This window comes from Drosophila sechellia, chromosome X (assembly GCF_004382195.2).
Source record: "Drosophila sechellia strain sech25 chromosome X, ASM438219v1, whole genome shotgun sequence".
Classification (NCBI taxonomy): domain Eukaryota; kingdom Metazoa; phylum Arthropoda; class Insecta; order Diptera; family Drosophilidae; genus Drosophila; species Drosophila sechellia.
Genome location: NC_045954.1, coordinates 8,542,562 through 8,566,175, shown reverse-complemented (window position 1 = coordinate 8,566,175; position 23,614 = coordinate 8,542,562). Strand labels below are relative to the sequence as shown.

The following is a 23,614-nucleotide window of genomic DNA, read 5'->3' as shown; positions in this document are numbered from 1 at the left end:
GCAGAGTATTCCCCCATTCCCAACTTGGGGGCCATTAAGAAATTTGAAATTCTTGAAAAATTAGCAGTGCAACAGAAGTGAGGAATACAGCGATGCGCAGCGGAGAAGAAAGCGAAGCCAGCAGGCGAACTCTTCGCCAAGAATAATTAATGGAATTTTTGAACTTTTAGTGCAAAATGCCTGCGAGACAACTGCTTGAACAGCATTTTCATTGATGCTCCTCCTGGCGACTGCATGCGCCACAAATAAATTTGTCGTCGACTCGCAGTGGCAGATTGTTGCAACTGCCACAGGCGAACCCCCAACACCAGCAACCCCCCCCTGCACCACCTTGCACTGTAGAAAATACCAGGCGTTGTGAATGAAAATAGAGCAATTTGCATTATTCGCATTCGAGCAGATTTCGCTTTTAATGAATTGCACACAACTTGCCAAGAAATAAAGATGAGCTGCAAAGTACGGTATGCTAAATGAGAGATTTGTACGTCTGCATCCGTCTGACTTGGCACTTTGTGTCTACTACCGAGGGGCTGGGCTCTTGGCTGCAGGATGGAACCACAGCGAAGATTCCGAATGTCTGATACTGCGATTGGGGTGTCGGTATCTCAGGCTGTGTCTGGTGTTGCCGCAATCGGAATTCGCTCATCTCCATCAAAGTTAATGCGAAATATCATTTGCATGCGCAGCGTGCAGATACATAGATCGCCAAATGGGATGTCAACCAGCAGCTGTGTGCCCGATTTGCCATATTTCGCTGTCAAAAAGAACAAGGGGCCATTAAGCACCAGCACGAATGCATTTCGAATGAACTATGCACTCACTGCGAATTTAAAGTCTACTTTTAGACAGCTTCTGGGCTCTTGGTATCATCTATCTATCAATCAGATGCTTCAAAAACGTTTGTTTCGAAACTGGCAAACCCAGTTTTTAAAACCCACACGCATGTTCGAAACCAACCACTGAAGTTTTTCCACCCGTAATTCGATCTGGTGAATAAAATCAAATCGCCTGAATTGTTTATGTACATATGCCCACTTCAAGGGTAGCTCAACTACTCAACTACTGACCAAAAAAAAGAAAAAAAGAAAAGGCGAACAAACGAGCCATAACTCATGTCGGCATGTTCATTAAATGTGCTACGTTTGTCCAGTGCCTACTACTTGACACATCCCACTACCACTACCACTACCACTACCACTACCACTACCACTCCCACTCCTCGTCCTTGGCTACATCCGCATCCACATGCAGCGCAACTTCGCCCACTGTCAAATGCACCGGGGCGGCCTTCAAAAGGGGGTGGCCCACTCACAGTCGCATTCGCATTCGTATTTTATTGTCTATGTGCGCATATGGTCAGTTCATTGTGCAGTCAGTTGTATTGCCATTATCATCTGCGACAGCCATGTCAGCGTGCTCATCGCGGCGATTAATGCGCCCTTCATCCACTCGCAGATACGTGTTACATCTATCACACACATCGCGCACAGTGCGGCCTCGCTAGAGCGGAAATTGCCAGCCATCTGGCAAGAAATTCATGGAACTGTAGCCACATACAGGTGCTCAGAAGTATGCAGGCAACTAAAAAGATACAAAGATACAAAAGTTAATGGGATATTTGAAAGCTAGCTAGCTGTAGCATTGCCTGACTTTACAAAGGGATGGTTCACATTAGGGTGGTTCCACTGCAAAGCCCAGGGCGGTTGGGATGTGGGCTCGGTTCGTGGAAATCGCTAAAAATGTGAAAAACCGCGTCCCGTTCGCTGACATTTGTCCTCGGCGGCCGGCAAACTGCACATGTGGCCAATCCCTTGGGGACCCAATGATATTAATGCTCCCGCTCCAGCTGGAAAATACCTACATACATACGGCGCATACAGTGAATAAAAAATAATGAATGCGAGCTGGGATTGATTTAAGCCAGCTGCGAAGACGCCATCAGAAACACATCCAACATTGAACATCCCACATCGCACATCGAATCCATAGAAGTCCATCATTCTTGTGCGGAGGCGAGAACAATTTGCACTCGGCCGGAGATTATGTTTCGGGTGAATGATAATGACTCCACATATCCACATATGTAAATATTTATGGGCTCATGAGCAGAAACACAAGAATTGTGTTTTTTTTATTGGCCCAAATGACGGAGGCATGATTTCCATTTCCTAACCTTAACCCTAAAGGCTTCAAATTGATTATAGAAATTTTCAAAATAACTTTAAGTAAAAATTCTAAAAGAAATCAATATATTACCATTACCAAAATATTATTGGCCTTATATGCCTTATTAAATGCATAATAGAACTAAGGACTAACTATTTTCAGTTAGAATCACTTTGAATTTTATACCATTTTTAATATTTTGAATGCAACCAAACGGAAATTGGTATAAAATAAGTGCATGAAATAAAATTGTTATAAGTATTGGCAGTTGTTGTGAAAGTACGATTAGAACCATAATTCTATTACAGCGCTCTAACAAAAACAACAATACTCTGTACATGAATGTAAATATTCTTTTAATTACCATAAAAATAATTAATTTCTGTTGTTTTGCTTTTTAAAAAGTACTGGCATATATTCGATATATCCAGCTATCGTTGGCAGTGTTATCGCGCGAACGGCGCACGGTCACACTGGAAAGCTGTTAAAAGAAAATTGGGAAAAAGGCTTCGTCTTGAGGATTCAATTTTCGTAACAAATGAACGGCGAAGCAGGGGGAAGACAAAGGCGCAGTTAAATAATCTAACTTACATATACACTGACATAGTAAGTAACGGTAAACACGCGGGCGCAAGCCGCCCCCTTTTTTCGATAAGTGATCGTGAATGCGAAACACTCGCGGGCGCAAAAAAGTGAACAAGAAAGTCAGGAGGTGGTTCGCGGATGCGGAAATAAAGAAAGAGAGAGGGAGACCAAGGTAAGTACTGATCCTGGCCATTTCCGTGCATTGGCGTTCTCTTCTTTTGGCCTGATGCCCATCCCCATCTGCAGGAATTGAGGATTAACGATGAGCTTCCTGCCGGGCGAGCCGGTACCGCCCGGTTTCGAGGAGGACGACGACGTGACCCGCACGGCGGTCATACAAAAGCAGATCGAGAACTACACCGCCGGACCACTGATCGGCACCGAATACACCATCGAGCTGCACGAGCCGGCCCAACTGCGTCCGAATTACTTCTGTGTGCTGTGCCAAACGTGCACGGATGGACGCAACGTCTTTGCACACTGGACATCGCAGGCGCATCGCACCAAGTACCTGCAAACCCACTTCCAGAAGGCCCACAGAGAGCTGCAGAAGCTGAAGCGCACGCCCAACAGCTCTGGCGATCTGGTGACTGCCACTGGGAATTTGGTTAAGTGCATTGAGAAGCATTTCGGCAGGTCACGCAATCTAATAACTGCAACTGGTGATGATTTCCGCCGTTATCGCTCCAAAATGTGCAGTCAGGTGCGGGATAGCTTTCATTTCGATGAGTGTGCCGGGTCAGATTTTTCCGAAGAAGCTCAGCGCGTGATCCGCGAGCTGAAACCGGATGAGTCCATCAAGAGCAGCTTGAAGATGAACGTCGACGCAACCGGGGGCAGCAACAAGCAGCATGAGGATGGAAATATAATTGCCTTGGATGCCATATCCAGTGATGATGAGAACTTTGGCGGGTCAACAGGTCCGGTTGACGCGGTGCCAAAGGGGCGACAGACGAATAATTTGTCCGAAGATGCCGGCCGGCGTAGTAAAAACCAATCGCCACCACCTCCAGGTGGCGCGACCAAAACGCAACATTTGCCCACGCCCAAGGAGCTGGCCATTCAGGCATCTATAATTTCACAGGAGCGCTACAAGTGGGAGAAGTTCCGTTGCATGCTCGAACTTCAGCTCAAGCAGCTGCGCAGTGATACAGAGATGTACGAATCAAATCCCGAGAAACATCCCGATTATCCGGATGAGTGGAAACAGTTCTGGAATCGACGCTACAAGCAGCTGCAGGAGGAGAAGAAGTTCGATCCGAATCTATACGACTATAAGCCGGAGTGGATTAGCTACTGGAAGGATCGACGCATCGTACTGTTCGACATTGCGGTGAATAAAATAAAGAAGGAGCTCAAAGAGAAGTTCAAGCTGGGCGACGAGGACGAAGAGAAGACCAAGGAGCTAATGGAGCGCTACAAGATCCGTGTGGCCAGTCCGCGTAGGGCGTCTGCCACCACCAATGCCGACAATGGTCGCAAGCCGAAGCCAAACTTCCGCAGCAATCGTCCGATTGGTGCGATAAGCAAGCTAGCCGACGCCGTCATCGATATCAGCGATGATGATGTTGACACTCCTCCATCTCGTGGTCGTGCCTCCCTCAATCGCCGCTCCATCTCTCGCTCGTTGTCCCCCAAGCGCGGCGGACGTCGTGCCGTGCGGCGCTCACGCAGTCGTTCGCCGCATCGCAGCTATAAGCGTGGATCTTCACGCTCGCGTTCGCGCAGCCTGCGACGCCGTTCTCGCTCGCCGCCCCACTACCGTGGTCGTGGTCATGGTCGTACTCCATCATCCAAAGAGCGCGGCTCGTCGTCCAGGGATTTCGGAGATCGTCGAAGTTTGCAGCGTGATCGCGAACGCTCCTCGGAGTACTATCCCCGCAACGAGGGCTATGCTCGATCATCGCGCGGCTATGAGCCTGTGGAGACGTTCCGCGTGCTGGATTCCCGCGTATATCCCGAGTACAGTATGACCAAGGCGAGATCGAATTCGCCGACCGTTTCGTCCAACAAGGAGAAGGAGAAGGAGGCTTCGGAGCCCGTTGAGGAGGGACCACTGACTGTGGTCAGTGTGTTGCGCATGCTGTCCGCCGTCGAGGAGCATCTGGGCAGCCTGGGACCCAAGGCGCTCAATCTGCTTAGCAAGGCACTGGCCATGGAGATGGTGAAGCCAAATTCGGCCGAGGATTTGCTGCTAAACGAGGACAACTGTGTGTTCCTCGAGACCACAAAGGAGAAGCTCAAGGGCATTCTCATTGCCGAGGTACTGGACGATCCGCAAAAGGTGCGCGTGGTCAAGAAACTAATCACGAACATAGCAGCCGTCATCTTTCAGGCGACTTTCAAAGGTAAGTACAACCCCCAATCCCGCTCAATCCGTATCCGTCTCTCTCACTCTATTTCGCGGTCGCGGTTAGAAATCCGGAGGTAAGTAAACCAAACAAATCAAATCAAAAAAAGGGTTTTCCAATCGGAACAATCGTTACTTTTTCGCGCGCTTTCGACGGCTTTTAATGCGAAGTTGCAGAGTTTATTGTGAGTTTTTGTGCCATTCGGTGGAATACCTTTAGATTCTTCATTCGAAATATATCTATTGTCGTTTTCGAAAGGAACCTCTTTATGTGCTGGTGATAAAGAAATATATGTACGTTAGATACTTCCCACTTTCGTCTACTAACAACCTCTGTTTTAAGTTTAGCACCTTACGAAATAAAGAATCTTGACTGCTGTGGTATGAATTGGGATCTCAATCCCATTTCGAATTTGTTCTTTCTCACTAAATCTTAAACGATATCTGGGCGAGTTTTTTGAAATATTACAACATCGCGCTGCGTGTTATAATCATTTTTGAACAATATTATAAGTATACCATATATAAAGCGTGTTCTGAATTGCTGGTCTTTTTTCAGCAATTCCTAGGATTTTTCGAACTTATCGCGTTTACAAAATGTAGAGTGCATTTTTAAAAAAACCTATTTTTAAGACCTCTACATTGGGTTCAACAAAGGTCAAAGGTTATATTGAAAAGACCTGCTTGAAATAAGATCTTTCTATCCATGCTGTATTTATTATAAAAGTTATATCGTACATTTGGTTAGACTTTCGGTCAAATCGCTGGTGATATCGTTTCAAATCGTTTTTCGGTCAGCTTTCCCTTATTTTTGCTGGGTGTGTGAACCAAGTGTGAAGAAACCAACCGTGAGCAGTCCAATCGCCATCCACACCATCCATAAGTATAAATGTTATCCGGGATCTGAAAAAGAAACACACTCTCCTGTAAATCCTAACTGATTGATTTCTTTTGTGTTGTTCCCTCCCCCAAACCACCCGTAATCGGATGATCTAGGTACCACCGATGCCGTCGATGACAAGGTTAAGGCAAATGCCAATCCGGCGCCCATACAGCTGCCCTTCGATCGCAACTTGGTGGCGCCCAAGTTGGCCAATGCTTTGGTACTCAAGGGATACAACAATGTAACCACCGGCGATATGAACAATCTGCTCCACCTGCTAACGCTGCTGGTGAAGATGGACAAGCAGCGCCGCCAGCTGGACAAGAACAACGGACTGAAATTCGAGGAGATAAAGGCAAAGCTCGGACTGCAAAATAAGCCATCGCCCGATGACATGGGCTACGATCTGGACGAGCTGATGAAGGAGGTGGAGCACCAGCTGAACAAGGAGTCCGTCGATATGGTGAACGCCCCAGCGGGAGCACCGGCCAAGGTACAAGCCGATACAGTCGGTGGCAGCAGTGGCATGGAATCGCTAACGGATTCAGATCTCCAGACTCTACTCCAGAACTTCAAGTTTCTGTCGAACGAGGAGCAGGTGCATCTCATTGGCCATCTGCGCAAGTTGGAGGTACAGGAGCCATCGCGCGTCGATCGTCTGCGCAAGTATGTGAATCTGGTGGAGCTCCGAGGGGATGGCGAGTCCTGCAGTGATTTCCTGGCGCGCGTGGTGAATATTGGTGGGCCAAGCAAGGCGAAACCGACTGCTAAGTCGAAGACTTCGGTAATGGGTGGCAGGACCTCCTCCGCCTTGGCCGCCAGCATCTCGGCTACGAAAGCCGGTCACTCCATGCTGAGCGCCCAGCGCGACAGTTTGGATCGTGAGCGGGATCGTGATCTGTCCAGTGTGCCCATCAATAAGCAGCGACGCGGCCGGAATACGCCCGGTATCATGCTCGATGACGATGACGAGGAAGATGATGATTACAACTTTGACGATTTGGTGATGAAGGCCTGCGATTCGAATGGAAGTGGTGGTGGTGGTGCCGTTGGTGCTGGTGTACACAATGCGCCAGGAGGGCCGCCCATTGTACCCGTGGAATCATCGCCAAATGCGCTCACTTTCAAGCCAGCAGCTGCGACCAAGATTTCGCTAAAAGACACCGAGAACATCATAGCCAATCTAATGGGCACTTTAAGCAAGAACGGCAGTTCTGGAGGCTCACCCGTGGGTGGCAATCGCAACTATATTATGAACCAGCAGCATGTTGCGCCAAATGCGCAGAATGCGCCGAATTTGGGTCAGAATCCAGGCCAAAAGCAGCCTGGAGCGGGCTATTCCAATGCGGGCTATCCAGGGCAGCAGCAGCAGCATGGCCGTAACTTTGGCCAGGAGGCACAGCCACTAATGAGCGGCGGACCGAATGCCAATCACTATCCGAATCAGCAGGGCTACGGCGGCTATCATCCGTTTGCGGGCAATGGCGTGCAGCAGAACTACGGCGGCATGGTACCACCAGGGCCAGGTGGCTACGTGGGTCCGCCCGTTAATCCGTGGGCCAGCAATGTGCCGCCACAGCCGCCCTTCAACCAGATGCCCCAGAACTTTATGGGCGCCCAGCAGCCGCACTATAACAACATGTTCGGTGGACGTCACTAGAACGTCGTAGCCTTAGATATTCATACTATTAAACGTAATGTAGAAACCAAACCCTTTGAAGTGCCCGTGTGTCTGCTAGTTGGCAAGTGATTTTTATTATATTTTTTTTCATACACGTGTGCTGCTGCCAAAAAAAGGAAAAAACGTATCACCTTCTTTTGTTTATAAAACACCGAACAAGAATAGAATTCAGAAAACATAAATCTGAAGAGCACGTGAATGAACATACACAATAATTCCGGAAATCAATTTGACCCGACTTTCGTTTGGAATTATTAGCTTGGGGGAGCTTTGAGTTCTGAATTTGTGTATTGAAATAAATAAATGGAACATACAAGTGACAAATAAAATGTTTATAGCTACAGCTAACGTTCTTTAATGGTGGAATATCAGCCTGAACATTGAAAAACCAAAGGTAAATTATTCGATTTATACATTAACCAATTGATTTTTATGTGTATCCCTCTCAAAACAACAAATTTCAAAATGCAAAGCATTTATACCAGAAGCTTAGCTTCAGAGCTCCAGGGAAGCATCATCTCCAGCAGCAGCAGTTCATGTATCGAGTGACCACTGTGCCTTCAGATGAACAACAATAAATATATCAAATCGAACGTTTCAACCGACTTTTTATGGAGGAGCATTTAAACTAATCACGGAATTAACTACAGTAGGGCAGGCGTAGAAAGTCCACGGACTCCGACTTCAGTATGCCGGGTATCTCCTGCTGCAGCAGCTCGTGCAGCGACTGACCACTGTGCTTGTAGATCCATCTGCCCGCCGCCACAGTGCCGACGAAATCGTATCGCTTGGGACCGCTGGTGGGCGAACTGAGCCAGATCTGCTTGTTGGGCGTCTGTCGGTTGATCACATAGGTGCCGTGCTGGCCTCCCAGATTCACGGTGAGCACGCCATCCTGTGAAAGCGGAAAGAACTCGAGGATTAGGTCAATGGAATGATGTAACAGGCGGATGTCACCTACGCTGTAAGCCACATCCGTGCCCTGCAGCTCGGAGGCGTTCTCCGTCAGCTCCTCGAAGTAGTCGCACAGTGCGTCCAGGGTGTCCGAGCACACACGCTCGTAGGTGGCGCCGTCCAACGTGGATTCCGTCTCAATTTGACTGCTAAAAAATCGCCGATTGCTGGTGGATTCTTCGCATTGAATCGCAACTGCGGTTGTTGCTGGTATGTTGGGCAGGATCACTTGTCTGGCGTGTGCTTGGGGCTGTGACCGGATGCCCATGGTGGCCAAGCATGCCCGACTTACGATCGAACGGACGAACAAGCGACCGGCAAGCATTTTAGTTGATTTCGATTTGTTTATATTTTACAAATCGCAGTTGCGGTGCTGCCAACTTAATGGAAAATGAAGTGCCGTTGGTATTTTCTTGATTCTAGTGTGGTATACTTTTTTATTTCTATAAAGCTGAATAAAAATGACAAGCTACAATTTTTATTATAAGTAGCACAAATTAAGCTATATTGTTCTTCTAGTTTTAGCTAACTAAAATGTTCTATATTCCCTGGCAGTTATTATTTCCTTATTGCAGTCGCTATATTTGCAAATTCCCGGTTCATATGATTTTTCTTAGAATCACATACGGTCACACCTCCACCAACGCCGACAGAAAATGGCGTCCGCCTGAAAATTGTTATTTCTCTTGGAAAACCTACACTAATTTGACCAGCGAATTGCGCAAAGATGGCCCTGCCCAGCAACTACAAGCAGATAGCCGTTGGCGGCCAGGGATCGGCCACACCACTCCAGGGCGGCGGCGGTGGCTCCGGCGGCGGCAGCCGGTCGCGTTCATCCGGCGGCGGAGGTGGTGGCGATCGCAACAAGGATCAGACGCCCATCTTCACGCACAGCAACTATGGGAATCCTGCATTCACGCCACAAAAGGTGACCAAGTCGTCGAGCAGCAAGAACCAGAACGAATCACGGCTACCCAAGCCACCAAAGCCGCCGGAGAAGCCCATTTTGCCCTACATGCGGTACTCGAAACGCGTCTGGGATAGCGTCAAGGCGAAGCATCCGGAGCTGAAGCTGTGGGAGCTGGGCAAGAAGATCGGTGCCATGTGGAAGCTGCTGCCCGAGGATGAGAAGACGGAGTTCATTGACGAGTACGAGGTGGAGAAGCTGGAGTACGAGAAATCGCTGAAGGCCTACCACCAGACGCCCGCCTATCAGGCCTACATGTCGGCCAAGAGCAAGGTGAAGACCGACGTGGACATGCACGAGACACCGTCACGCGGTGGCGGCAGTAAGTCGCAGCACGAGCGACGCATCGACATTCAGCCGGCGGAGGACGAGGATGACCAGGACGAAGGGTATACGACCAAGCACTTGGCCTACGCCCGCTACCTGCACAACCATCGGCTGATTAACGAGATCTTCTCGGAGGCCGTTGTACCAGATGTGCGCTCAGTGGTGACCACCACGCGGATGCAGGTGCTCAAGCGGCAGGTCAGCTCGTTGACGATGCACCAGACCAAACTTGAGGCGGAACTGCAGCAGATGGAGGAGAAGTTCGAGGCCAAGAAGCAGCGCATGGTGGAGTCCAGCGAGGCCTTCCAGGAGGAGCTGAAGCGCCACTGCAAGCCGGCCGTCGACGAGGACACGTTCCAGAAGATGGTGCATCGCATGTACGAGGACATCAAGCGCGATCGCCAGCGATTGGATGAACCGAATGCGAATGCGAATAGCACAGCGAATCCTGCTGCAGCTGCCGCTACTGCTGCCGCCGCCCCAGTGACAAGGAGCGAGGAGGCAGTCAAGCCGCCAACGCAGCCGGGTCAGCCCGCTGCTACACCCGCTAGCCAAGAGCCGGCGGCGGCGGTACCAGCGCCAGCAGCTCCGCCCAAGGAGACACCGCCGTCTGTGAAGCCCGCTACACTCAATCCCACACCGAGTTCGACGCCCACGCCGGCGCCAGCGGTGCACGTGCACGAAACTGCCAGCAAAACGGATCCCGAGCCCATGGACATTGAGCCACCACCGAAGCCATCGGTGCCGCCGCCACCCATCAAGCCAGAGAAGCTGGAGATGGCCGCTGCCCTGCCTCCGCAGTCAACGCTAGTCGAGCCACCAAAAACGGAACCCGCCAAAGTGGTGGCCCAGCCCGGCAAGGTGCCCACTCCGGTGCCGACACCCACACCGCCGCCTGAGGTGGCTCCAGCGGCCGGAGCAGCTGCGGCAGCGACCACAACGACGACGACACCAACACCGCCGCCGGTGCCGCAGCAGGTGCCACTGCCGCAGCAACAGGGCGGTCCAGCTCCACCGCCCGGAATGCCGCAGATGCATCCACATCCCGGCCATCCGCCACCCGGACATTCCTTGATGCCACCGCATATGGGGCCGCATCAGCCGCCGCCGGGAATGTCCGGTCTGCCGCCGCCACCTCCGCACACGGGTTATGCCAACTACGGCGGACCACCACATGGCCCGCCGCCTGGACCACCCGGTGGACCAGCACGACCCTATTACCAGCCCCAGTACGGCGGACATCCGACGCCACAGCCCTACTACGCACCGTTCTCGCCGTATCAGCAGTCCTATGGCCCGCCACCCGGCTCGCACTACATGTCCCCGCGTCCGCCGCCGCCGCAGCACAATGGCAATCTCGGGCATCCGTATGCGCCGGAGCATGGAAGCAATCCACCGCCACCACAGCAGCAGCAGCAACAACAACCGCCACCAGGTCACCTGCACGAACCGAGCGCTGGAGGACCCGGAGCCCCAGGCGGTGGAGCTGGAGCGGCAGCAGCAGCGGCGCCCGGAGCCGGAGTGTATCCCACGCCCGGGGCAGGAGCGGGACCAGGAGCACCACCGGCAGCTGGAGGAGCAACGCTGGGCGAGGCCGCCGTAGCTGGGGGAGTAGCGCCGCCACCGGCAACGGCACCTGGCAAGCATCCAGAGGCGGAGAAGCACGAGGCGGACTAAGGACAAGGAATCCTACCACCCAGATCCTAGTTGTAGTCCCTAACTTATGCAAGCATCGATCCCTGTGTTGTAACATAGCTGTCCCCTCCCGGAACTTCGCCCCTGTTCGCTGTGCACCGGAAGGAAAACAACCGGAATGCTCTTAATTTGAAATCCCTATTTAGGCGCCGCCCCTAAGAACTCCACATCAATCCCATTCTCAATTTAGTTTAACTCACTTTTTTTCGCGAAGCCTAATTTTAATATTTTAATAACTGAGTGTGCGTCGCATTCTGGACTGTATTCAAATATGCAAATAAATTAAATGTACGTTTATATGTAAATGGAATGTTTAAATCTTGCGTTCAATTTGCAATTTAAATGGGTATGCTTGAGTTATAACGATATATACACTGACAAAAAGAAGGAAAACATTGGTAATTTAAACTAAATAATTGTTTTAATGTACATTATTATAAATATTAGCAATTAATTACAAAGTTTAACCCTATACCCATATTGGCCGTCTTAGCTTACGAACAAAGTGGTTCGTTAACCCTTATTGAGCGCCCGTGGCACAGAACCATCGCTAGGTGGCGCCACTTAATGGCAGCCTTGAAAAAGCAAATCAAAGACAAACAAAAAAAGGGGGCAGCGCCAAAGCCACCCACACACATACAGATGCAGCCAGCCAAGCTTGCACACACAGAAACGAACAAGAGTAACACACACACACATGCACGCACCGAGATTAACACACGTAAACAAAACGAATGACGTTTGGTTTCGATTTTTGGAGTCAACTGTACCATCGCCACCTCTCTCCACCCCACCACCCCTCTCGAAGACACTACTCCCGTCTCGCTTTCGCAGAAAATACAACAATTCGTTGGTGTTGGGTTTTTTTGGTTTCTTCTATAGAAAAAACCGTTTATTTTTTATTTTCTTTTTTTTTGCTGATGTTTCCAGTTATTTTTGCTCTTGTTGTCAATGATTTGTTGTTGTAAATTGTTTTTGTGTTTTGTTGGGGTTCGTTTTCTGTTTTCGGTTTTCATATTGGTTCTTGTAAGCTACGACGATACGATATAGACATATTTAGTCCGATTTGTTTAAATGTTCAATGTGAAACTAGTTATCGACACCAATTTACAGCTATATGTATATTTATATATATATATATATGCATGTTTATGGGCGTTTACAATTGATTATTTTGCATTGTTTCAAACTACATATAAATATTGGGAAATATTCAATGCTCTGCTCGGCGCTTTTGCTTTTATTTTGTTTTGTTATGTGATTTTTGTCTTGGTTATTTTTATTTGATGCTCTTCCAAATCTATAGATGTGTAAGTTTATCTGATTGCTGAATCATCTTTATATCTTTTCTCATCTCCCGAAGAAGAATCATCATTCTTCTACTGCGACATCGTCCGCCTAAACGTATAAAATGCATGTAAATCTAAAATCTTATTTAATCAACTAACTCTGTCACGCCCATCCCTTCGTTATATGTATACATACATATATATATATAACTTCTATATATATATATATAATGCTCTGATTATGATTTGCAGTAACGAAAAGTGAACAGAAGAAAGAGTATTTATATCTAGTTCTTTTCCTTCCGTATAGTTTTATATTTATATATATGTATGTATTTATGTATATATAAGCATATACGTAAGTGTAAAGTTAAGTGTACTCGATTCGGTCTTCGGTGTTATATATGGATATTATCTTCATAAAAGCCGCGTGCCGTCAGTGGCATCGCCAGACGGCCATGCCCTCGCCGCCCATCCAGAGATCCGGGAACCACCGCCAGGCGGTCCGCAACCGTCTGTCTGCCTTGCCACGCCCAGCCGGCGTTAGGTTGGCCCCGATCTCCACGCTCCGCACATCTCGGCAGCCAGATGGTGAACCTCTTCTCAATCGAAGCGATAAAGGCGAGGCAGGCGCCTTAAAGATCACGGATTACCTGGAAACCGAAGCCCGTCAGCTGGACAGTTGTTGGAGTGGTTGGTGGCGGATGTTGCAGGCGGACAGGCAACAACGGCCGCCCGGTGGTATTCCCTCCTTCCAAATCGAAGAGGTGGATCCGGATTTTAAGGAGAAGGAGCACGACGCAACGTAAACGGTGCCACCGTCGACGCACAGGCGAGAAAAAAAACTTAAAAACTAATTGATAATAGTAATAATAAGAGTTACAAATAAGTTTTAAGCATTACAGTAATGTTGTGTGTTGTTTTTCTGTCTGTTGTTGCTGTCGATTCGATTGAACAACAAAGGGATGATAAATGTTTACATGTAAATATGAATGATAGATTGGATCAATGTGTCGATGGTATAGCTCCTCGGCGAGCACCTCTTCCACAATGTTACGTGAATGGTCTGCTGTTCGGGACTGGACGACAGTGATCGAATCCGGCGTTCCTGCTGATCCAGCTTAAGCACGCTCGCCACGGATGCGGCGCGCCAACTGGATGTCCTTGGGCATGATTGTCACGCGCTTGGCGTGGATAGCGCACAAGTTGGTGTCCTCGAAGAGACCCACAAGGTACGCCTCAGATGCTTCCTGTAAGTCAAGAGAAATTCAAATGAGTTGGATAATCAAGTTTCTTTAAAACATTGGTATCCCCCCACTTCGACTTGTCATAATCCCATGAAACCTAGCATTCTTAGTTAAGTTAAACCACAATATTTCATTGCTTTGGAGCATAATTCTCACCTGCAAGGCACCGATGGCAGCCGACTGGAAACGCAGATCGGTCTTGAAATCCTGAGCGATTTCACGAACCAGACGCTGGAAGGGCAGCTTGCGGATGAGCAACTCGGTCGACTTCTGGTAACGACGGATCTCACGAAGAGCCACAGTTCCGGGACGATAACGATGGGGCTTCTTCACTCCGCCGGTGGATGGCGCCGATTTACGGGCAGCCTTGGTGGCCAGCTGCTTACGAGGAGCCTTTCCTCCGGTCGACTTACGGGCAGTCTGCTTAGTACGAGCCATCTTTTCTTAGCTTTCTTCTTTTTTTGAACTGCAATGAAGGGAATTGAAAAAGCTAAGTTAGATTGTGTGCGTTCCAGATTCACATTAGTTAAATGCACTTCTACAATCACTGTTTGGTTGCTACCCAAAGTAAACATGCTGATCCTCGCCAGATGAGATAGGCAACTTGACGGCCAGGAACTGGGCACAAACTCGAAACTTTTCGTCCGGCACAGGCGCAGTGCACGATGCAACTGGCCAGGATACGATACTCTTGACGGATATACACGGATGAATATGGCGGGGAGCCAAAGTTTGGACCGATGCACAGCGCCGAAGCGCTGGCGGCCAACTGACGAGGAACTTTGGTTCGTCGTCACAACGATAACGAGGGTTGAAGGTGAAATTTTTTTGAGGCAGCTGCCTGCTTTTCCTTCTTGCCCCCCATTTCAAATATTTTCCCATCTTCTTCTGGGAACGAGGCACTCGAGAAACTTCCACTTGAGTGGCAAAGGAAAAAATCGTGCCTCGGCAGCAATACATACAGAAAAATAATGGTGTGATTCATATTTACATTGGTATGCAAATGAAGCTTAGCTAAGACGAAGTTCTTGCCTAACCTATAATTAAAGACCTTACAGAATTAATCCCTTCTAAATAGCAATAGGAATACATCTTATTCTCAATTGGTGGTATAATTGTATTACATCTGCTTTTCTCGCTGTGTAAATGTTCCACGATGGAGGACCACTTGAAAATCTCATTTCTTTTCTTTGCGGGCAAACATCGTGAGTCGCTGTTTTTTGTGTTCCCCTTCTTTTTATGTACAACCTCTTGAGTTTTTTTTGAGCTTTATGCGGAATCAATCACGCTGAAGTAATGAGTTGTAGTTTTCAATTTATAATTACTTCTTGTGCAGGCAAGAGGAAAATATCAAATAAAAAGAAGCCAAAGAAAAGTAAAAAAATCTTCGAATGGTAGCGCCAAAAGAGTAAACATAAACAAAAGGAAGGAAAATCAAGCGGTAAAAACTTGGCGCGCATTTAAAGGCGGCAAGTCGGAGGGAGATGCCTATAGGGGCACGTTCGCGTTAGAAAGAGAAGGGAGGTGTGCCAGCAGTTAATTGCGTCGTTTCTCCGCTAGACAGCATGTGTGTGCGTGTAGATGTGACAGCTGCACATTCTCACAAAAGAGAATGCCAAAGGAAAAAGAAAATAAAAAGCAATTATGCAATAACATGCGGGAAAAACTGGCGGTGGGAAAGAGAGATGGCACACACTGCGCATAACATGCGAAGAGATGCACATTTGCATTTGTTAACCAATGGGCGTGTTAAGTATACACACACATCCAAACGCGTACCACTTAAGAAATAAATAAATTACTTTTGTATGTTTATGCCAACCAGCATAAATACGATTACTCATACTTTTTGGCGCCAGTTCCCGCACATTGAGAATTTTTTTTTTTTTTTTTCTTATTCTTTTGGCCAATTTCATCAACGACTGCAACTTTTTATTTTTTACTATTCTCCTGCTTGGCGGCCATTTTGGAAAAAAAAGCAGCGCACCTCACCATTACAACTACAACAACAATGCAACCAACAGTCGTGCGAATACGAGACCTCTCACATCTTCGTGCATTTGTGTATGTATCCACCAGCGACTGTGCGCCTGTGTATGTGCGGTGAAAAATAGGGCTCCGCTGGACGGCCGGCGGAGCCCCAAAAACGGCAAAACAATAACTCAGGCGATTCACAACGAAAAAAAAAATTTGGAAAACAGCGCACACACGCACATATTCAGCGGCCACAAGCACGTGAGTTGTAAGAACCACACTTAGTATTAGATGTATTTAGCAATAAAAAAAAACTCACCGTTAAACACGGAATAAGATTACTCTTCACAAATTGTCACTTTCAATACGAGACGAACAAATTCGGACGAGAGAAATTTTCACAATGATTCCGTTTTGTTGAGAGCTATAGGTGGTAGCCGAGAAGGAGAAAATCTTCTTCGATTGTATTCGATTACACTCGATTGTCTGAGAAGTAAGACCGTGCACGACAAATAGTTTGGTTCTGTTCTTTGCTAATTGAATTTTTAAAACTTTTAAATTTTGTAACTTAGAGATTAAAAATGATTATGATTTAAATGGGTTGGACTCTGCTAATTTTAAGGCTTCATTAAGCCCACCTTGGCATGTCATATAGTTACTAAAAGCCAAGTTTTTTAATGGATTGTGGGTTTCTCTCTGCGGGAAACTTTATTTTAGTGCATTGTGTGTTACATTTGAGTTGAATGAACGTGCAGACTACTGCGACTTCTTGTCGTCCTTGGCGGCCCTGCCCACGGGCTCATCCTTGAAGTGAAGGAACACGAACGAGAAGACAAACACGCCGATCATCATGGAGAAGGCGCTGGTGTAGTAGGGGAATGCGCTCGGGATGAAGCGCTCGTACTGCGTGTGCTCCAGCGGACGCACCGAAACCTGGGTGGTGCTGTACAGATGCGTGTAGCCCACGCGATCGTAGTCCACCTTGAACTGATAAACGCCGTAGACGTCGGGTATCTTGAATTTGGCCTGATAGGCGCCCGAGTTCGTTTGCTTCAGATAGGTGCGCACGAAGGGATCGATGCGCACGAACTCCAGTTGAATGTCGCTGGCCTTGAAGGCGCGCCACTCGCCCTGCACCAGCTCCTCGATGCCGATGGTGTAGACGACCGGGTCGGTGATGGTGTACGCCTGATCCGGTGGCAGCAGCTCGCCCTCCTTGTGATGCTGCACGGATGCCACGCGCAGGCGGCCAGTCTCCCCAAATACCCACTTGCTAATGGACTCGGCCACGTCGCGATTGCCGGCAAGCTTGTGGAACACACCGCTCTGCGCGTACTGCACGACCGTGGTGAAGCTCTCGTCGGAGAAGAAGAGCAGCGAGCCGGAGAAGACTACGCGGGCATTGTTCCTCGCCTGCAGGGCGGCGATTAGCAGGGTGCCTCGGCCAACGGCATGCGGATAGTCGGAGACACTGGCCTCAGGATTGTAGCTATAGGCGGTGCTCTCGGCGGTCAGCAGCTTGAGTACCAGCGGGTTCTCCTTGTCGGCAATCAGTCCTGTGCCGCGATAAAGCAGCGGTGCGGCATCCGCCTGTCTGTTGGCCTTGCCCACGATGGTGTCGGCCTGGATTAGATTCTTGGCGGATGTCAGGATGGTTGTGTGCTCGCCAGCATCGCTGACATCGTAGTGCAGATGGTCAATGACCGCCGCATTCTCCTCGTCCAGCTCGAAGCCGCACTCGGAGGCGAATTCCCTAAGCGCGTCGCCGGATTTCTCGCTGCCCGCCACCAGAACATTGCCGCCATCGTCGACGAACTGGGCCAAACGCTCCACGCTCACATCGCCGCCGAATTCCTCGACACTTGGTGCGAATATGATGACGTTCTTGTACAGATATTCACCGTATTTGGACAGCAGCAGGCTGGAGTCATCCGCCAGTTTGTAGGTGAGCCTGAATCCGCGATCTGTAGCCCAAAGATAACCAATTATCAACACATTTCATTGTCCACGTCAGAGGTTAGCCGGCATTTTCACTCACCCTGCAGCGATTTGAAGAAGATCGAGTGGGTTTCCCGGATGGCCAGGTTGTCCAGCAGGACCAAGGTGTTGGCGTCCGTTTCCAGTACCGCCTGGCAGTGGGCAATCGCCAAAACGGCGATCAGTAGAGCCTTCCACATCATTTTATCCAACTAAAACACAAAATTCTCTCCGGCTTTTCTTGAAAAAAATGACTGACTGTCAGTGTGGCCGAATACTGGCAGAGTGTGCCAAAATATAAGAAAATACCAGAAGGAATTTAAAAAATTATAAAAAATCGATGACTTCATTAATTTATCGATAATTTTAACATTTACTAGCCAATTTATAAACAAAACATTTAAATTCAAATTTATGGACATCTTCGAGAGCTTCTGTCGCACGTGCGGGAACGAGTGCCTGGAATCGCTGTCCATTTACGATGAGAGTGCCCTAGTGCTGGACAAGATGGTGCCCATTGCGGATATGCTAGCGTCCTGCCTGCCCGTCTCCTTGCCTCCACTGGATCCAGAGGACGACTATCCCAAGCAGATCTGCCGCATCTGCGTGAAGAAGCTGTCGATGGCCTACGAGTTCAGCCACCAGTGGCTGTGCGCCCACGGCGAGTTTAACGTGGCCCTAAAGTTCGAGCAGCGCAGAAGGCGCAGCCAGGCCAGCAAATCCCAGTCGCACACGCAGACCCAAACTCATCCGGTGGAGCCGAGGAATGAGCCCACGGTGTTGGCGGAAGCAGTGTCGACCAAAAGAGGTAAGTGCACATTTTTCTTCTCTAGCTAGATTTCGATTTTAAAATTCTCAATCTTCCCCAGCAACTGCTCCTCCCACCACCGCGGCCAACTCCAGCAGCGACTCCATACCGGCCTTCAAGTGCGGCATCTGCAGCGAATGTTTTTACACGGAGAAGGCCTGCAAATTCCACTTAAAGTTCTCGCACAAGGATCTTTAAAGATCTTTGGTGTTTTAACATATTTTACACTGTCTTTTTTCCGTGTTTTTTCCCTTCCTTGTGGAGTTATGCCATCCAGGTGTGGGGAACTGCCGCCAAATCCCAGCTTAATAGGCTCCGTGTGGCCCAGTCGAGAGCTGCACGTCACGCATCTGGGCTCCCCTGGTACGTGACGAACATGGTCATCGAAAGAGATCTGAAAGTTACCCTTCTTGGGGATCAGATTAATTTCCACAGCAGCCGTTATGCCGACAGGCTTATGGCCCACCCGAACCGACTAGCAACTATCCTAGCTGATCCCATCTCCCTCCGAAGACTGAAGAGGGTACACCCCAGCAATCTCCTTACCAGGAGGATAATATAACATATTACATTTTAAATAATTGATAACTAGACTACCACTTGGTCTCATTTATCTTTATCACACATTAGGTTATGCTCAGAGGAATTACTGAACGATTCCTATTGAAACCTTAATAAATAGAATTAGGTCCCTTAAAAAGATTTGGTTGCAGTGCATAAATCTTTTGTGAAATTTGTAACTATGTAGGTTTTGAATTAGGAATATATGTATAAATATTTCTTCTTTTTATACAACAAGTGCGTTCTTTTGGATTTTCAAACACAAAACGTTGCAATTGTAGGAATATGGAGTGGATTTGTGTATGCATGAAACACGAAAAACCTGGAAAACTATTACCCGCTATAGTTGAACCACTGAACACTGGCTTCTGTACATTTGGATGTTTGTTTTACTTAGCTTTAGAGTAAACAAAAAAAATCAAAGATGAGAGCCGACAGGATTTTTCCGAAGGGTCGAAGTCCTCTAGTCATCCTCGTCGTTGCGCACCTTCAGGGCGCGCGGATCGTCGTGGCGGTAGACAACGTAGCCGAGCTTGTAGCGCCGGTTATCGCCGTCCTTGGCATAGTAGTTGGCCACTCCGATAGTGGCCATAACGATTCCGGCGAGGGCCAAGGCGGATCCGCCGACGATGTCCGGAATCTCGTTCCAGGCGCGCTTCAGCAGCGATGTGGAGCCTCGGGCAGCGGATGCGGACATCTTGGTGCTCTACGGGATGGGGGTGTTAGTTTACTGGGGGCAGCAAATATACCATTTAAGCATATTTACCAAAAATTCAACGCGTTCAGTTAAGTTACACAACGAACAAACCAAACAGCTGATTAGAGCTGGCCTGCTGGCTATCGATACTTGCTATCGCCGCACAGCTGCAGGTGACGAAATTTCGATAGACTGAATATTGAAAAAAAGCTTTTTGAATTATCCTTGTGAGAAATGATTTATTTTAGAACTACAACTAGATGTAATATTTTCAATGCTGTGTGGACATTTGTTCGAATTTTGTTTATTTGCTGCTTATGATCGAGTAAAAGTGTTCGTTGAAACGTACAAAACAGGCAATAGGAATAGTTTCCGACCATGTAAAGTATATATATTCTTGATTAGTATTAATAGCTGAGTCGATCTGACCCTATCCGTTTGTTTTCAAATGTTGTCATGCCCACAAACCGCTCAAAACTGCCAAGTCCACACTTTTGAAAATGCATTGTGTATTTGACTCTAGAATCTGTAATCTTAACATTCCAGATGTTATAATTACTGAGATCGAGACTCGACGTTCTGATCAAGAATATATATACTTTATATGGTCGAAAACTTTTCCGGTTGCCTATTTTTTACTTTTCAACGAATTCAGTTTACAATTTTGCTTAACGAGTAACGGGTGTAATTATAAAAAAACTGGTCTGATTATGAATTAATTGCCATAATTGCGAATGCAGGACTTCATCACGTCTTCTGCTCGTAGCCCTCGGTCTTCATGTCATTGAGGCCCAGATCCTCGTTGTCCTCGTAGGAGCGATCGTACCGCTCCACAGTGAGCTTGTCATCCGGCTCCGAGTCGTCATCGCTCAGTGATTGCACATAGGTATTTCCGGCTGGATCCTCCAGCACCAGCGTAATGACTCGCTTCAGATTCATGACATCCTCGAAGGTGTCAAGGAATCGCTGCATCTGCTGCTTGGTCGCGACGTCGGCGGAGTCGTGGAAAAGCGTGCCGTCCAACTGATCCCGCATGGCCACCAGCAGACCCTCCACGGTAGTGAATCGCCCGCACAGGGCATGCGGACCCACCTCGAGGTCCAGCTCAGGGATGGACAAGCTGCACGTCTCCGACTTGAGAACATCGCGCGTCAGATCCTCCTTGCTGGCAATCTGGACGCGGAAGCGTACACCCTGCGCCTCCACTCCGCCGCCGGACTTCACTTCGTTCGTCTTGTGGCCACAGGCACCGCAAACGGTTGCCATGATCACCACCTCCTTGAAGTGCGGTATGTTTGTCAGCTTCATGTTCGTCTCGCAGGGCGCCTGGCAGGTGGGACAATTGGTGGGGAACTGGAGCACCTCGCCGTGCAGATTCTCAATGGGCCACGAGTCCTCGGCAATGGGCTTCAGCAGGTGCTGATCCTCGTGATTCTGCTCGTACAGGCCTGGAAAGGAATACAGGTGTGTGCTTATAAGGGGAACATTACGAATTATGTGACTCTATGGTTCTTTTGGCTATCCCACTGGTTAAGTTTCTAATGTTACAATGAGGCCTCACCCAATTGCTCGTTCTGCTGCTGGCTGCGTGTGAAGTACGAAGTCTTTAGCTGCGGATCGGCGACAGGTGCCAGCGGATTCTCGACGAAACTATTGCCGGATATGTCCTCAAGGAGCAGGTGAAAGGGCGTTGTCACCTCCTTTAAGCGGTGCAATCGCTCGATGTACCTTTCAATTGAAGCAGCTGTCTCCGGATGATCGATGCGCCGTTTCTCCTGATCCTGCGACAAGCCGGCTATTGTCCGTTCGATGATGCCTTCGACAGTGGTCACCTCGCCCTTCTGCGACTGCACCGGAATCTCCAGTTCCACCTCCGGTATGCTGATGCTGGAGTTATCCGAGCGCACCACGCGCCTATTGAGATCGGCCACGGATTGCACCACCAGTTCGATGCGAATGCCGGACTTTTGGATCTCCGATGCCGACTGCATCTCGTTGTTGATGTGTCCGCAGTGGTCGCACTTGAAGGACATGAGCACCACCTCGCGGAAAAAGGGTATCTTGGTGGGCAGCAGCCGAGTGACTCCCGTTTCGAAGCAGTTCATGCAGGCGGACTCGATCTCCACAATCTCGTCGGTCTGCTCCGCATTGATCTCCCGGAAAATGGGCTCCGGCCGAACGTTCCCCGCGCTCTCCGACGGACTGGTGTCATTGTTACTGTTGGCGGCGCTCACGGTGGACATGATTTGTTTGCTATCCACTCGAAAGTTGCTGTTTAAGTGTGCTTTTTTAAATTAAATGTATATGTTTGGGGCGAAACGTGCAAGTTTAATCGATAGACTCTGGCGATAAGTGTACATAAACCTATCGGGCACCGATAGAATTCGTAGTGTGACCGTCTTGCATATGCTTAAAACTCCTTAAATACCCAGAAGTGTGCTCGGCGCGTTGGTCTGAAACGGTCGCGAATGTTCTCCGGTTCGATACAGAATTCATAACGGAATAAAAACGTGCACAAATAAATTCAAAAGCATACCTGCAGCGTATTTGCCACCACACGGTAAGGACCTACCGTAACTGATTGGCCATCTGCATATTAATTTGGGAATACCACTTACCTGACCCACGTTCTTCCTAAAATTACCTGCTTTCAGAAATAACTTGAGTCTTTTTGTAGAGCGACAATTTAAGGCAGTACAAAAAGAACCAAGCTTAGAGTATCATTGAATTGTTTATATTCCTGCTACCAATTCAAGAGACTTTCAATCAAGATGGCCGGATCGTCGAGCATTAATGCGCTGTTGGCCGAGCAAATAAGGTTGGGCGAGGAAATTCAGAGCCTCATTCGCAATTATAAAAAGGATTCGGCTCAACGGAAATCTAAACTTGGATATTTTGAAGGGCGACTATTCAAATTGCAACATTTGTGGAATGCATTTACCGATGGGCAAAATACTATTAAAACTCGCAACGAAAAGACGCAAATGGAACATACATATTTTAAAAGCAACTTCTTTGAAAAAATAAAGACTTTGGTAGTTTCATATATAGGAGAATTCATTCAGAAACTGCCCACAATAGAAAATGATACCGAAAACGTGCACGAATTGGAAAAGGATACTAAACACGTGCCCGCATCGCCGCAGAATTCTGACGCTGAGTTCGATTCTAAACTTAAAGAGCAGCGGCAATCTATGGACAGAATTGAGGAAATTATAAAAAATTTGGAACGCGTGACAAGGAATGGGATTAACCCGATCATTTTACCCTATTTAACACTAATGAAAAAAATGCATGCGGAAATGAATCAAATAGACATGTAAATGTAATAATAAAGCGAACGTTTACTTATTAAGAATGTGGGCAAAATGGAAACTTAAAATAAATATTTAGCGGACAATAAGCGTGTTCAGATATCGATGTCAGGGCATTGCTGGGCCAGACTTTTCAAAG

At 48.2% G+C, this 23,614-nt stretch overlaps 9 protein-coding genes and 1 long non-coding RNA gene across 11 annotated transcripts; 4 read left to right on the top strand and 6 right to left on the bottom strand.

Moving 5' to 3' along the window:
- Positions 1–390: 390 nt before the first annotated feature.
- Positions 391–1,874, bottom strand: LOC116802178. Its single transcript, XR_004362550.1, has 3 exons — positions 1,651–1,874; positions 822–1,581; positions 391–754 (listed from the first exon to the last, which is right to left on the bottom strand). It is a non-coding gene; the product is annotated as an uncharacterized LOC116802178 (long non-coding RNA).
- Positions 1,875–2,638: 764 nt separating this feature from the next.
- On the top strand, positions 2,639–7,994 carry LOC6619770 (uncharacterized protein CG7065). Its single transcript, XM_032726129.1, has 3 exons — positions 2,639–2,923; positions 2,998–5,099; positions 6,098–7,994. The coding sequence occupies exons 2-3, from the start codon at positions 3,014–3,016 to the stop codon at positions 7,642–7,644; spliced, it is 3,633 nt and encodes a 1,210-aa protein (XP_032582020.1). The 5' UTR covers positions 2,639–2,923; positions 2,998–3,013; the 3' UTR covers positions 7,645–7,994.
- LOC6619771 (frataxin homolog, mitochondrial) lies at positions 7,990–9,005 on the bottom strand. The gene is made up of 2 exons (XM_002043948.2): positions 8,627–9,005; positions 7,990–8,560 (listed from the first exon to the last, which is right to left on the bottom strand). Exons 1-2 carry the CDS (start codon positions 8,942–8,944, stop codon positions 8,306–8,308), a joined length of 573 nt encoding a protein of 190 aa, XP_002043984.1. The 5' UTR covers positions 8,945–9,005; the 3' UTR covers positions 7,990–8,305.
- Positions 9,006–9,236: 231 nt separating this feature from the next.
- Positions 9,237–11,913, top strand: LOC6619772 (basic proline-rich protein). The gene has a single exon (XM_002043949.2). It carries the CDS (start codon positions 9,347–9,349, stop codon positions 11,588–11,590), a length of 2,244 nt encoding a protein of 747 aa, XP_002043985.1. The 5' UTR covers positions 9,237–9,346; the 3' UTR covers positions 11,591–11,913.
- A 602-nt stretch (positions 11,914–12,515) lies between these two features.
- Positions 12,516–16,559, bottom strand: LOC6619774 (histone H3.3A). 2 transcript variants are annotated; one of them, XM_002043951.2, is made up of 3 exons: positions 16,438–16,559; positions 14,301–14,610; positions 12,516–14,147 (listed from the first exon to the last, which is right to left on the bottom strand). In XM_002043951.2, exons 2-3 carry the CDS (start codon positions 14,580–14,582, stop codon positions 14,019–14,021), a joined length of 411 nt encoding a protein of 136 aa, XP_002043987.1. In that variant the 5' UTR covers positions 14,583–14,610; positions 16,438–16,559; the 3' UTR covers positions 12,516–14,018. The 2 variants fall into 2 exon arrangements, with proteins under 2 accessions (XP_002043987.1, XP_032582021.1); XM_032726130.1 differs by lacking the exon at positions 16,438–16,559 and adding an exon at positions 14,707–14,728.
- A 229-nt stretch (positions 16,560–16,788) lies between these two features.
- Positions 16,789–18,372, bottom strand: LOC6619775 (dolichyl-diphosphooligosaccharide--protein glycosyltransferase 48 kDa subunit). The gene is made up of 2 exons (XM_002043952.2): positions 18,157–18,372; positions 16,789–18,082 (listed from the first exon to the last, which is right to left on the bottom strand). Exons 1-2 carry the CDS (start codon positions 18,296–18,298, stop codon positions 16,875–16,877), a joined length of 1,350 nt encoding a protein of 449 aa, XP_002043988.2. The 5' UTR covers positions 18,299–18,372; the 3' UTR covers positions 16,789–16,874.
- Positions 18,373–18,412: 40 nt separating this feature from the next.
- On the top strand, positions 18,413–19,123 carry LOC6619776. The gene is made up of 2 exons (XM_002043953.2): positions 18,413–18,903; positions 18,965–19,123. The coding sequence occupies exons 1-2, from the start codon at positions 18,510–18,512 to the stop codon at positions 19,099–19,101; spliced, it is 531 nt and encodes a 176-aa protein (XP_002043989.1). The 5' UTR covers positions 18,413–18,509; the 3' UTR covers positions 19,102–19,123.
- A 710-nt stretch (positions 19,124–19,833) lies between these two features.
- On the bottom strand, positions 19,834–20,339 carry LOC6619777. Its single transcript, XM_002043954.2, has 2 exons — positions 20,231–20,339; positions 19,834–20,170 (listed from the first exon to the last, which is right to left on the bottom strand). Exon 2 carries the CDS (start codon positions 20,159–20,161, stop codon positions 19,928–19,930), a length of 234 nt encoding a protein of 77 aa, XP_002043990.1. The 5' UTR covers positions 20,162–20,170; positions 20,231–20,339; the 3' UTR covers positions 19,834–19,927.
- Positions 20,340–20,449: 110 nt separating this feature from the next.
- Positions 20,450–22,519, bottom strand: LOC6619778 (zinc finger protein ZPR1). The gene is made up of 2 exons (XM_032725490.1): positions 21,723–22,519; positions 20,450–21,609 (listed from the first exon to the last, which is right to left on the bottom strand). Exons 1-2 carry the CDS (start codon positions 22,402–22,404, stop codon positions 20,909–20,911), a joined length of 1,383 nt encoding a protein of 460 aa, XP_032581381.1. The 5' UTR covers positions 22,405–22,519; the 3' UTR covers positions 20,450–20,908.
- Positions 22,520–22,609: 90 nt separating this feature from the next.
- LOC116802288 lies at positions 22,610–23,564 on the top strand. Its single transcript, XM_032726260.1, has 2 exons — positions 22,610–22,721; positions 22,816–23,564. The coding sequence occupies exon 2, from the start codon at positions 22,933–22,935 to the stop codon at positions 23,482–23,484; it is 552 nt and encodes a 183-aa protein (XP_032582151.1). The 5' UTR covers positions 22,610–22,721; positions 22,816–22,932; the 3' UTR covers positions 23,485–23,564.
- Positions 23,565–23,614: the final 50 nt, after the last annotated feature.